Source organism: Phascolarctos cinereus, unplaced genomic scaffold (genome assembly GCF_003287225.1).
Source record: "Phascolarctos cinereus isolate Bilbo 61053 unplaced genomic scaffold, phaCin_HiC Scaffold_4;HRSCAF=312, whole genome shotgun sequence".
NCBI lineage: Eukaryota > Metazoa > Chordata > Mammalia > Diprotodontia > Phascolarctidae > Phascolarctos > Phascolarctos cinereus.
In genome coordinates, this window is record NW_027555847.1 from 9,765,670 (window position 1) to 9,779,009 (window position 13,340).

At 45.9% G+C, this 13,340-nt stretch overlaps 1 protein-coding gene across 3 annotated transcripts in view; it reads left to right on the forward strand.

The window, feature by feature from the left end:
- Positions 1–13,340, forward strand: part of AMPH (amphiphysin) — a 224,531-nt gene that overhangs the window by 143,725 nt on the left and 67,466 nt on the right. For all 3 annotated transcript variants that reach the window (XM_020964329.2, XM_078152048.1, XM_020964330.2), the window contains exons 6-7: positions 294–388; positions 5,754–5,849. In XM_020964329.2, the coding sequence (XP_020819988.1) occupies positions 294–388; positions 5,754–5,849 (191 nt within the window). The remainder of the gene's footprint in view (positions 1–293; positions 389–5,753; positions 5,850–13,340) is intronic.

Sequence of the window (13,340 nt, forward strand, 5' to 3'; positions counted from 1 at the left end):
GTCTCAGAGAAGTTAAATGAAGTGCCCAAGGTCTCACAGCTGAGAAGTGTCTGAGGGAGGATTTGAACCCAGGTCTTTCTGACTTCAAGTACAGCATCCTAACCTTTATGCCACCTCACTCCCATCCCCTTGGAATAGTATCAGGATTCTTTCAGAATGATGCTTATTTAAGGAATCAGCAACTCTTTGGGATTTTTATCTGATTTCCTAAAACTCAGGGTAGGCAGACCTGGTAAGGAAGAATCAGTCTGGACTTTCTTTGAAAACATTTGTCCTTTTTTTTCACCCAACAGGCATGCAAGAGGCTTCAATGAAACTGACAGAGTCCCTCCACGAAGTCTATGAGCCAGACTGGTATGGACGTGAGGATGTGAAGATGGTGGGCGAGGTGAGAGCTGTGGAGGGGGAGCCCAGGGAAACACCGCCTATGAACCTCACAAGCTATGAGTGCAGGATGAGGACCCCATCCTACTCTGACCATTCTGGGGCTTTAATGATAATGTGAAACAATATACCTAGAAGGCAGGGCAGGTGAATTCAATCTGGACCATTCCCAACTTTCTGGGAGACTTGAAGATGATTCTCAAGTGGCTTTGGAGGGAAACTGGAGCTTCCGCGTCATTTTTCATCTTCAGAATAAAGGACATTCTTTTTTCTACCTTATGCTATTCTCTGAAGTTTGGGACAGCTCTGCCTGGTTGCGGGCATCTCAAACTCAATGCATCCCAAAGGGAATTTGTTATGTCTCCTCCCACAAAACTCATCCATCCTCCCAGCTTCCTATCTCCACTGGAGGAGCACCGTCCTTCCAAGTCTGCAACCTCAAAGCCACCTGTTCCCACTCTCCATAGCCAGTCAAGTGCCAATACCTTCAGCATCCATCCACGGTCCCTGTTGAAGCCCTACTTAGCAGCCAATTAGGTGGTGCACTCGAGTTCAAATGGGCCCCAGACACTTACTGGCTATGTGACCCTGGGCACTTAACCTCTATCTGCCTTCATTTCCTCATCTGTAAAACAGAGATAATAATCGCACCAACCTTGAAGGGTTGTTGTGAGGTCCAGATGAGATAATATTTGTAAAACTTTTAGCACAGTGCCTCAAACATAGTAGGTGCCATACAAACGATTGTTCCCTTCCCTCACCCATCCCCACCCCATCACCTTTTGCTTGGACTATTGCAATAGCTTCTTAATTGGTCCCTCCTCCCAAACCCTCCTCCCTCCATCTTCCACATAGCTACCAAATGTAGCTCAAAAGCTGGCACTGTTGGCTTCAGCCTGAGATACAAGACCCTCAGCCTGGCATCGAAAGCCTTCCACAGCCTGTCTCCCGCCTACCTCTCTGGCCTTAGCTCCCATTACTTCCCTCTGTTCCAGTCAAGCTGGGCTGCTGGCTGTTCCTCATGCACAGCAGTGCGTTCGCCCCTCCCCCCATGCCTTTGCATAGGTGGCCCTTGTGTCCTCATTCCCTCTTCATCTCCCTGTGAACAATCATTTTCTCCCTTCAGAGCAACTCAGGTGCCTGCTCACACCCAGGTATTGATGGATTTCTCCCAGGCCTTCATGCTGTCTCCTTGAAATGACTTTGTATTCCCTGTCTGGACTTTTTATTTACCTGTATGTATGTTGTATCCCCAGACCTCAACACTACTCCCTTGTAAAACATAAATTTCTTTAGGGCAGGGACTGTTTTGTTTGTCCCAAATCCCCTTAATCCTGGTGCCTTCCCTCTGAGATTATCTCCAGTTTACCCTGTTATGTAACCTGTTTCTGCCTAGCTGCTTTCAGGTTGCCTCCCCATTAGACTGTGAGCTCTTTGAGAGCAGGGACTACCTTTCACCTCTCTTTGTACCCCCAGTGCTTAACCCAGTGCCTGGTACATAGTGGGTGCTTAATCAATGGTAGTCAACTGACTGAAGCTCAGAGAACACACAGCTATTAGGTGTCAAAAGAAGGATTTAAACCTACACCACCTGACTCCACATCCCTTTTATTAAACATTTCTGCATGTGCTCTTTGTCCTAGCATAGCCTTCCTTTGGACTTTTCTCTCCATATGTTTCCTTCTCCAGTCCTTAGACTTCACAAACTCTCTGTATTCCCTCCATACACCCATCAAAATGGAAAGAGTCTGATTCTAGTCATTTATGCTTGTTGTGAATTTCAGTCCATGTCATCCCTCCCAGGGCCTAATGGAATAAAAGATGTTCTCAGTATTTAGGGGAATTTCATACATCAGCTAGTAGTTGAAGATATATGTGTTTATTTGCTGGTCTGTTCATTTCCTGGATCCCCAAACTGTGCCACAGAGACAGCTGTCTCCTCCCCCAGTGAGTCAGGCCAGCCCCGAAGGACGTCTAGAAAAAGGGCAGCGAGACTTGGCTGCTTTGCTGACTTCCTTCCTCTGCCTTCTCCTCCCACTAAATGCAAACATTCTCCCAGGTTCCATCTTGGCCATTTAACTCATCCCTCTCTGTGTCTCCTCCATGGTCATCTCAGCCACTTCCATGGATTCAGTTCCAACTTGGATGTGGATAACTCACAATGTTGTATTTCCAAACTTGGCATCAATTCTAAGCTCCAGACCCACCTTTCCAAGCACCTGCCCAGCGTCTCTACCTTGATGTCCCCTGGAACCTCTAACTCAACACATTAAGAAGGAATTCTCACCATCTTCCATGAGGCCAGCATCTTCCTTGCCTGGTAAAGGTGGCACCATCCTCCGAGTCATTTAGCTTGATACTTCAAGGCATCTTCAATTCCATCTTTAAAACTTTGCATACCCACTGAGTCACCAAATCCTATCTGTTCTGGCTCTGAGATACCCTGCAATTATTTTCTTCCTTCTGGTCACATTGCTACTGTCCTATTTCAGACCTCTATTATCTCCTGAACAAGGAAGGCATCATTCTACAGTGAAAAAAAAAAGCCTTGGTTCTGGAGCCAGAGGACCTAGGTTCAAATCTCACCTTCGACACTTACTATCTGTGTGATCTTGGGCAAGTCACTTAACCTTGATGGGCATGGCCTCAAAGGTCCATTCCAGATTTGGGATCCATGATGCCTCAGTGGTTGGTTCTAGTGATCCCTTCTCCACAAAGCCCTGTCTGAGTCCCTGACCCCTTCCTGGTGGAAATGTTCTCTCTTCTGCTCTTTCTTGTACCTTCCAAGTTCCTGCTATCAGTCATGTGTCTTCATATCTTACCCTTTTTTCTAGATTGTAAGTGAAGGCTTAATCAACTCTCCTTTCTCTTTGCCCCACCATCACCAACGTTAGGCATGGAGGAAGCATTTGTCAAAGGGAAGTGAAAAGGAGGCCTCAAATCCAGGGTTCTAATAACATCAGGGGAGGCCTCTGACAACTGTCATCTTCTTTGCCTCATGTGAGATGGCCACCCTAAAGCATTTTTAAGCAGCCAGAGCTCTAGGGGCAGTGTAAGAGACGGAGCTGAAAGATCTGCTGTCAATGGTCTGGCTTCCTTTGAAATCCTGCAATCTAGATGACCTTGATCCTCAGGAAAGGTTGACAGAGGCAATGAAATGAGAAACTCATGACTGTGGCAAGAGCTTTCGGGCTCCATTCCAGCTTGTGGAAAATTCCAGGGTATGCATTTGGCAAAAGCTGGTCTCCAGACACACAGCGTTTGCAAATTCAGTTGTTAAATACCTTTCGTTCTTGCCTGAGCTCCCTGGCTGATGTGGGTGGTTTAAGAACCCGCTGGCACAGCAGCTTCTTTGGGAGGCTGTGATAAAGGCAAGGCATCATTAGCAAGAATGAGATTTGCCCTTTAAAAGAAAGAATGGAGCAAGTTCTCATCTCCAGAGATGCTATGATGTTAGACCCGGCTGAGTAAGTATACTCAGATTTCCATGAGAAAGACGCACCTCTGGAAATGAGGTCTGAGCCCCTTCTGGACCTTGGGTCTCTACAACTCTGAAGATCAGCTACTGTGAAGGCACATGGAATGAAAACACTCCTCATCTCTCCACAGATGTGTCACTATCTCCAGAGGGTTCTGATTTAGCCTAGGTCTGCATCCTGTACTGTGCCGCATGGGTGGGAGTAGAAATTGAGAGACTCATAGGTCTAGAGCAGGGGGTCTTGATCATTTTTTGTGTTAGGTGCCTACGTGGCACAGCAGACCTAGAGTCAGGAAGACCTAAGTTCAAATCTGGCCTCAGACACTTAATTGCTGTGTGACGCTGGGCAAGTCACTTAACCTCTACCTGCCTTAGTGTCTTCATCTAGAAAATGAAGATCGTAACAGCATCTACTTCACAAGGTTGTTGCGAGGACCAAATGTGATCACATTTGTAAAGTGCTTTCTAAATATTAAAGTGCTCTTTAAATTCCAGCTATTGTGCCATGGACCCCTCTGGCGGGGTGGTGGTACGCATGGACCTCTTCTCAGAACGATGTTTTTCAGTGAAAAAATACATTGAAAACCAATTCTACTGAAATACAGCTATCAAAATATATCTTTTAAAAAGTGTATTGATTTGGGGCAGCTAGGTGGCGCAGTGGATAGAGCATCGGCCCTGGAGTCAGGAGGACCTGAGTTCAAATGTAGCCTCAGATACTTGACACTAGCTGTGTGACCCTAGGCAAGCTACTTAACCCCTATTGCCTCACACACACACAAAAAAAAGTGTATTCATTTCTGGTTAAGAATCTGTGTTCTAGCACTTAAAGGGAACTTAAAGGTCATTGAGTCCCTCCCTCCCATTTTACAGATGGTGAAACTGAGGCCCAGTTAATATAAGTGACTAGTCCAAGGTCATACAACCACCAGTGTCTGGAGGTTGGATTTGAACCCAGGTCTTTCTGGCTTCCAGTCCAACACTCAACCCATTCGTCTCTGCATGAGCTTCCAATCAGTTATAGAATATTAAAGGGAGCTGTCCTTTTGTTGGTATGTGGGGATCTAAGTATGTCTGAGGACCATCCTGCAGCCTCATCTTTCAAAATGAGCTCATGAAAGACCCTGATCAATTCAATCAGCAAGCCCTGCCCCTTCCACTCCCCCCATACATGTATATCTTCCTCCCAGCTTAGCTCTGATCCTCCATACCATCCTCTACAAAGGGCTGCCTCTCTGTTGGCTGAGGCGGCTGTGACTGACTGCCAAGAACTCTTTGAGAGGAGCTGCTGAGCTGTTTTCATTTGCTATCTTCCCTACCAGAAAAGCCATGTTGCATGATCCAGACCCTTTCTGAGGCCTCTGGTGTTTGTACATCAGATGAAATGTGATTTGAAAAGAAAGAAAAGCAGTGTGGGGCCATGGCAAAGGCACCGGGAAGTCAGAAGACCTAAGTCAGAATCACAGCTCTGCCACTCACCTTGAACAAGTCACTTGACCCCTCTAAGTCTCCTCTTCTTCATCTAAAAAATGGGCACAGTAATTGTACACTACAAGCCTGACAGGACTAGCGTGAAGAAAGTGAGGGAATTACTTTATAAACCAACAAGTTATTTAGGAATTCCAAAGCTTATAAGCCCCCTTTCTGTAACTGACAAATTAGATGGATTGAATTATGCATGGGAACTGGTAGCCAAAACATGTTTAAAATTAATTGCAGTATTAAATCATCCATATCTTTTTTAAGGTGCAGCATCCTGGCATCTAGGGAAGTCATGCTTAAGTAGCTATTTTTCCAGGTTCTTTCAGATGTTTCCCTTGATTCTCAGTTTTGGGAGAGGAATCCAGTTAGAACAATCTGACTGTGACCTCTCTCTTCTTCTCTCTTTCAGAAATGTGATGTGCTCTGGGAAGACTTCCATCAAAAACTAGTGGATGGGTCCTTACTCACTCTGGATACATACCTGGGCCAGTTTCCTGACATCAAAGTACTGTACCCTGTTTTCCTAAGGGGGAGGAGGAACGAAATGGCTCCTGATCCCAGGGGAGAGAAGCATGATGGGGTGGGGTAGGTGGAGGGGACAGAAGGGGAAGAAATAGACCATGTCCTCAGAGGCAAAACAGAAAAAGCAGGAATTGCCTCCAGCCTGGGTCCCCTGCCCGGTGACAGCTTACCATGCACTGTGGCTCAAGAAATCTCATTTTCTCCTTCATTTCATCCCCTGGAGCTTCAGCTGCTTGTGAGGAGGCTTTTTGAGCTCAGAAACATAAAGCCATAGACCAAGCCAGAGCCTTACCCACTACACCACACTGCCTTGCTATTAAGTGCCTATAATTCAGCAGGATTGTTACCACTCTTATGAATTATTTATGTTCCTCTTTCCCTCTTCTCCATGGGAAGAGGGCTGGATTTAGACTTAGAGCACGTGAGTTCACATCCTGGCTTTGTCTCACTGCCAGTCTGACCTCGGGCAATCCCCTCATCTAAGCCTCAGTTTCTCCCTCTATAAAATAAGGTAGTTAGCCTAAATGGCCTCTGAGGTCCCTTCCAGCTCTAGAACTGAGCTTGTGATTAGGCCAGTCACAGCATCCATAACGTGACCTCCCAATAATTATCTTTTCAATTGTGTTAATGCTCTGTTTGCCCTGAGAGTTGCTACACAAAAATGGTAAGTAGATTGAAAGTAATTGGAGCTGAGGAGGCGAAGAAGCTGAGTGTCTTCAGGTCTGGGCAACCAGTACGAGACTTCTCTACCTTGGTGTCTTCATCTGTTTGTTATGCAGCAAATTGCTGGGGAGTGGCCCAAAGGAAGTCCCATGGACACTGACCTTCCCCTCCAGAATTCTGCCATCTTGGATAGATGCCGTTGACAGGCACAGGTGCATGCTGCCCATACAGACAGTAAAAGGAAACCAGGATGGCCCACAAGCACTTAGACTTCAGGAAGCTGGAGTCTTCTCAGTGTGGCTACTCCCTTCTCTAAAACACATCTTAGTATAGTCTCCACCCTCCATATTCCAACCACCACGGTTCCTTAGTAGAAAATTTCACTGGTTGCTGTGGCTAAAAGATTTATTCTCCAGTGACCAAAGTCTTCAATCAATCAATAAACATTTATTAAGTGCCTACTGTGTGCTTGGCACTTTGATAAGCACTGGGAATACAAAAAGAGGAAAAAGATAATCCTTGGCTTCAAGGAGCTTACAATCCAGTAGGGGAGACAAGATACAAACAAATATATACAAAGCAAGCCATATAAAATAGGCAACAATTACCAACAGGAAGGTACTAGAAATTGGAGAAGACTTCCTGTAGAAGGTAGGCTTTTAGTTGGGACTTAAAGGAAGCCATGGAGGTCAGTACTTGGAGAAGAGGAGGGTGGACTTTCCAGGCATGGGGGATAGCCAGAGAGAATGTCTTGAGCCAGGAGGTGGAGGGTCTTCTTCCATAGACTGGTCAGGAGGCCAGTATCAATGGATCAGTGATGAGCCTCTGCTAATTTGTTGTTCTTCAGTCACATCCAGCTCCTCATGACCCCATGGACCATACTGTCCATGGGGCTTTCTTGGCAAAGATACTGGAATGGTTTGCCATTTCCTTCTCCAGTGAATTAAGGCAAACAGAGGTTAAGTGACTTGCCCAGGGTCACACAGCTAGTATGCATCTGAGCCAGATTTTAACTCAGGTCTTCCTGACTCCAGGCCCAGGGCTCTATCCATGGAGCCACCCAACTTCCTCCTTATGATAACTTAGCTGGAATGATCCATATGGTAGCCAACATTCAGGCCATCTATAAGTCCATTCTTAAAGCTTTTCTAGGCTGGTAGATCCCACCAGATCTTGAATTTCTGGGGGATGGCTCTTGAGAATCCACAGTCAGTTCCACTCCATGGTGAGGCATCAGGAGAAGGCTTTAGTGGAGGATTTCCCACCCTCCATTTGATTCCATGCTCATTATTCCTGGCTCTGGATAGATCGCTTGAAGATCAACGCAGCCAATTTGTGGGGTACCAATAAATCAGTCAATAAGCATGTATTAAACACCTGCAGTATGCTAAGCACTAAGCCTTGGTAGTTCAGCAGGATAATCGTCTAGAGGATGAATTACGTATTCTCCTCAATACTTCTCCACAGAAAGAGCACTGGACTTAAAATCAGAGGCCTTGGATTCAAAACCTGGCTCTGCTTCTTCCTGCCTCTGAGACCTTGGGTAGATCACTTAATCTCATTGGCTCTCAGTTTCTTCTTCTATAAAGTGAGGGGCTTGGCTGAAATAGCCTCTGAGGCTCCTCCTGGCTGTAAATCTGTGACTGACTTCCTTTCTGGACATTTGCTACCTCTCAACAAACATCCCCACCAGAGGGAGCCCCAGAGCCTGGGGGGAGGAGGGCGGTGAAACCCAGCCTTGTCCATACAGGTTAAGCAGCTGTGTTAGAAATGCCCCTGAGGTGGGAAATGTAGACGACACACAGCAAAGAGGGTTTTCCAGAACCTCAGAGGTAACCCTTGTCCTAGGAAGGACACCAGCCTGGGAAGCTCCTGCTTAGAGCCGTAGGGCTGGACCATTTGCATGTGCATATCCTCCCCTGGTAGACAGAGCACCACACGTTGACGATTTCATATCCTGCTCTTCCCCTGTTAGAACATAAGCTCCCTGAAGACAGGGACTATCTAATTTTTCTATGTGCTTCTAGAACTTAGCACAGCACATGGAATATAGTAAGAGCTGAGTAAATCTTTATGCTTTCATTCATTATTCATTCCTGCCTCTCATCCCTTCCTCCTTCCCTCCCTCCCCGCATCTCACTTCCTTTCCTCTCTTCAAATGTCACACACACACACATCAGGCTGTTGTTATTTACTGCAGCTGAGCTAGAGATGATATGTCACCTCCATAACAACCTTGCTGTGCTTTCAGAGCAGTGACTCTGTATATCCTCTGGGTGCCTTGATGGGGTCTCTGCTGGCTCTGCATTCACCTGCTCCTCACTGGACTCTTTGCCCCTGTGATAGCATCCTATGGGCTTTTGGCCAAGCTCATCGATCACAAAGCAGTTTTTATAAGTCAGATGAGGTCATAGAGCTTAATCCCCTCTTTCCCTCCTGCAGCCAAGAGGTAAGGGGACTGACTGACTTGCCCAAGGTCACACAGATAGGAAGTGGCCCAGCTGGGATTTCACTTGTCTGAGTCCAAATCCTTTATTCTCTCCAGTGGCCCACACTTTCTCCATGCCGTGAGAGAGATTCCTCAAGAACCGTACCTCTTCCCATCCTGTATCCTAGGGATGCTTGCTTTGTTTTCCAAAATAGTTTTTGTTTGATCTCATTAATATGAGGACTTCCCAGCAGGGAAACTTCTCTCAATGCAGATCAAGAGCTGAACTGATCTGTGACTTAGATTCTTAAAGTTACCTAGAGCATGGAGACATTAGGTGACTTATCTAGGGTCACACAGACAAGATGTGTCAGAGGCAGGACCTGAACCCAGATCTTCCTGTCTGTAAGCCAAGCTGTCTCTGTAACAATAGATTCTTAGAAGAAAGCTGACCATGGGAAATACCGTGGAAGAGTTTCGTGTTCAACTCCTTGGGCCTTCCCAGGTCTCATGGACCCTGCCCTGAATCTGTTTAACTCCTCCACCAACCTATCTGAGCATGTAGAGGTCTGCCACCCAGACCCTGGCTGCCAAGCAATAGTTTCTGTCAGCTTCAGTCATTCATGAAGCCAGTTGGTATCACTGGAGGGGCCTCTATTTGTATCAGCAGAGGGAGAGCACATAGCTGAAATGGTGCATTGTCTGAAATAATGCAGTAAGTATACTGATCAGCGCTTCTGCACCCCAGGCCCAAGTCTCACTTATTCCACAGTGACTGAATGAGTGGGTTGGAGGTGTGGCACAGAATTATGACTTAAGATCTTGAGTGGAGATTTTTCAAAACCCAACACCGTGATTCCCATTGCAGTCAACGGGGAACATGCTGCTGAAACCTCAGGCAACTTTCAAAATATTTATTCCAGGGCATTGGTAAGGACGGTGACTCAGGGCTCCTCAGGGGTTGCTGCTTTGCCTTGTTTTGCCAGATGGGATGGGTGGAGCAGCCAGCTCAGCTCTGCAGGATAAGGCAACCGGCAACCAAATCCGTATTTTCAAATGGAACAGACTTGTCAACAGCCTGGTTCAGCCAGGGAAGCCAGGAGCACTTCTTGGCAAAGGTCTCTGTGAGCCTGTCTTGGCTCCTGGGCACCAGCCACTAAAGATGTTTTGGTGGGGGCGTGCCAAGACACACTCTTCCAATGGGCAGCTATGGTGGTTCCCTTTTAAACAGGCTCATTTGTGTTCTTTGGGCAGAAGGCTACTGAGCAGATGGAAATGCCAAGAAGTTTTAATTGAGCTTAACTGAAGGAAAAAGCTGAGTGCTTCTTGTAAAAAAATAAGATAACATTTCCTGGCCTCTGCCCTAGATGGCAGATGCTTTGAAGAAAGCCCTAGAGTCCAAGATGGGAAGCAGAACCTATGAAACAGATTTTAGGAACAAATGAAGTAGAGTTTAGAAGTCCAAATGAGGGGAAATGCATTAAGATAAATGTCAAGTTTTATGTTTGATTTAAAAATGATCACCATCCCAAGGATAAGACAGAGAAGGAATGGATAGATGGCCTTATTTCTGAAAATAATTGGAGGGCTCTAATGCATGACTCATTGTGAATTATCAGTAAGATGTGGCCACCAACTCAGCTGAGACCATTGTGGATGACATTAAGAGAAGCAGAGAATCCAGAAAGAAGGAGGTGATGGGGCCTTTGTCCTCTGGCCCAGTCAGACCACTCACGGATATTATGCTCAGTGCTAGGTGCTGATGTGGAAGGAGGACATTGGGAAATTGGAGAGGATCAGAAGAGGGCAGCCAGGAAGGGCCTTGAGTCAATGACACACAAGGGTCAGTTGAAGAAACTTCCATGTTTAGCCAGAAGTTGAGAAGACAAAGGTCAGGACAGCTTCTTTCCAGTTTTTGCAGGCCTGTTATATGGAACATTTTGTTTGGCCCTAGAGGTCAGAACTTGGAATAGTGGGTGGAAGTTGCAAAAAGGTTAATTTCCCAGCCTTCTGTGCTTTTGTGCATTCACAGACTCCCAGAATGTGAGACGGAGTGTGAGATCATTGTCTAGCTAGTCTGAGCCATACAGAAAGCTAACCTCCCATAATGACATTCCCCTAAGTGGAGGTCCAGCTACTGCTTGCAGAGTTCCAAGGAAGGGCTGCCCACTCTCTCTTGAGGCATTTTTTTCTCTAAGAGGGAAAAGTCCTTAATAATTCAAACTATACGTACAATGGGGAATGGCCCATGTTGAGAGGTGGTGAATTTGTCTTTACTGGAGATCTTTAAGGAAAGACTAAGCAAGCATGAATTGAGTGTCTCACAGGAGGAATATTTTTCCAAGTACAGATTAGACAAGATGGGTGCTGAAGTCCTTTCCAACTCTAAAAGGATTTACTTCTGCTAAGAGGAGGAGGCAGCTAAGTGCAATAGAATCAAGACATTTAGAGTCAGAGATCCTGGATTTGAATACTGTAGCCCTGTGACCTTGAGCAAGTCCCTTAACTTCCCTGGGTCTCAGTTTCCCCACTTGCACAGTGATGGGGTTGGACTAGATATCCTCTTGCGCTCCTCCAGCTCTTTATCTGTTGAACCTGTGAACCTCGGACTTATTCCATTGATGTTACCCCTCACAGTGTGTGCAGCTCTCCTTTGCAAATGGACTTTACAGCTGCTTTGCAAACCAAGCCAAAAGATTATTTCCCAGGCGCATTTTGTTTTTTACTCATAAACAATAGACCCTGGTGTGATCTCCCACTGCCTTCATCAGACTTGGCTCCAGTCCTTTTCAGCTACTTCCAAAAATCAAATCCTCCCTCGAAGAATGAAAGTGGGTCACCTCTCGGGATGCTTGAAGGAACATCCTGCAGGTTCAGGAGGGTTTTGAAGGTCTTTTCAGAAATGGCATTCTCACTGGCTTATTGCTGCTGAGGGCCAACTGAGGGGGCTGCTTTGCAGGGGACGAAGACCATTTAGATCCCTTGAAGCCCCAGTAGACATGTTACTAAACATGAGTCTCATTCTGCCTTAGCTGCCCCTCCTGCTTTGGGTTTTAAGTAGTTTCTAGCATTTTCAGACCCTGTTTAACACCATGTCTTATATTTGGGTATAGTCATGAAGTGTGAGCAGTGTTTATGGATGAAGCTGGGGAAGTACACTAGATTTGGAGGCATAGGTTCTAGATTCAAATTCCTGTCCTGCTCCTTCCTGCCTGTGTGACCCTAGAAAAATCACTTTCCCTCCCTAGGCTTGTTTCCTCTTTTGTAAATGTCAAACTAGATGAATTTTAAGGTCCCTTCCTGCTTTGCATCTGTGATCTTGTGGCACAAAGCTCTGCACCATTAGCCCTGGTTGGGTGTGCTTAGGAGGTGGGAAGAGAAAAGAAAGGACAGAAAATAAGAGTAGCAGGAAGTGGGGCAGGGGGGTCTGGGTAGGTTGAGCAGTGTCTGTAGGAAAATGTTGCCCGCAACCAGATTGTACACCGAACGGAGAGGTGTGAAATAACTTATGACATGGGCCAGGCAGAGTAGAATTACTGACTCAGTTTATTCATCTGAGGGTACAGGATATATAGAAAAAATCTAGCCTAACTTCAAAGAGTCCTCCCCGTCAGATACTCCCCAGAACATCTGCTGAGGATGTGACAGCATAAATTTCCTCATTATCAGGGTTCTTAGATTGGGTTGTATTTTCCTAGGTTTTCCCAGGCGCCTTGGTGCCACCTGCATAGAGGAGTGAATGTGTAAATCTAAGGTTCAAAGAGTGAGAAGGAATGTCTCAGGGACCTCCTAACCAGGAAGGGATTGGACAGCCATACCACTTAATCAGTGAGCCCTTTTGGGTAAAAGCTTGGGCAGAGGTCAAACTCTGCCTTCGATCTTAAACCCTTATCAGACTCTTAGGATTGGCCCTCAACAGGAAAATACTGCAGGAAAATGTGGATGGGTGGAGGTTTGCTCATTACCATCCATCAACTTATTGTCAGTCTCTCTGCCCTAGCCAATCTTAGGTCATGGTCATAGATCATATCTTGCCTTCATATGTTATGGAAAGGCAACCATTTCTCAATGGATATGGCTTAATGTGTGTATAAGAGGCACATGCTGGAGGTGACTAGAATTGGAATATCCAGTTACTACCTTGCTTTTCTCAAACCAGATCTCAGTGTGAAAAACAAATGCCTCCAGATGCTTCATCTATTCAAATTATTAAACATTTGCTAAATGCTTACTATCTTTAGGTACCAAGCATTGTGCTAAGAAATGGGGATATGAAGGCCAAAGTAATATGTCCTGCCCTCAGAGAGCTTCCTGTACTGCACAAAGATCAATGTGGAAAGTCATTATGATTTCCAGTCTTGTAGGGGTCATTTCCTGTCACTT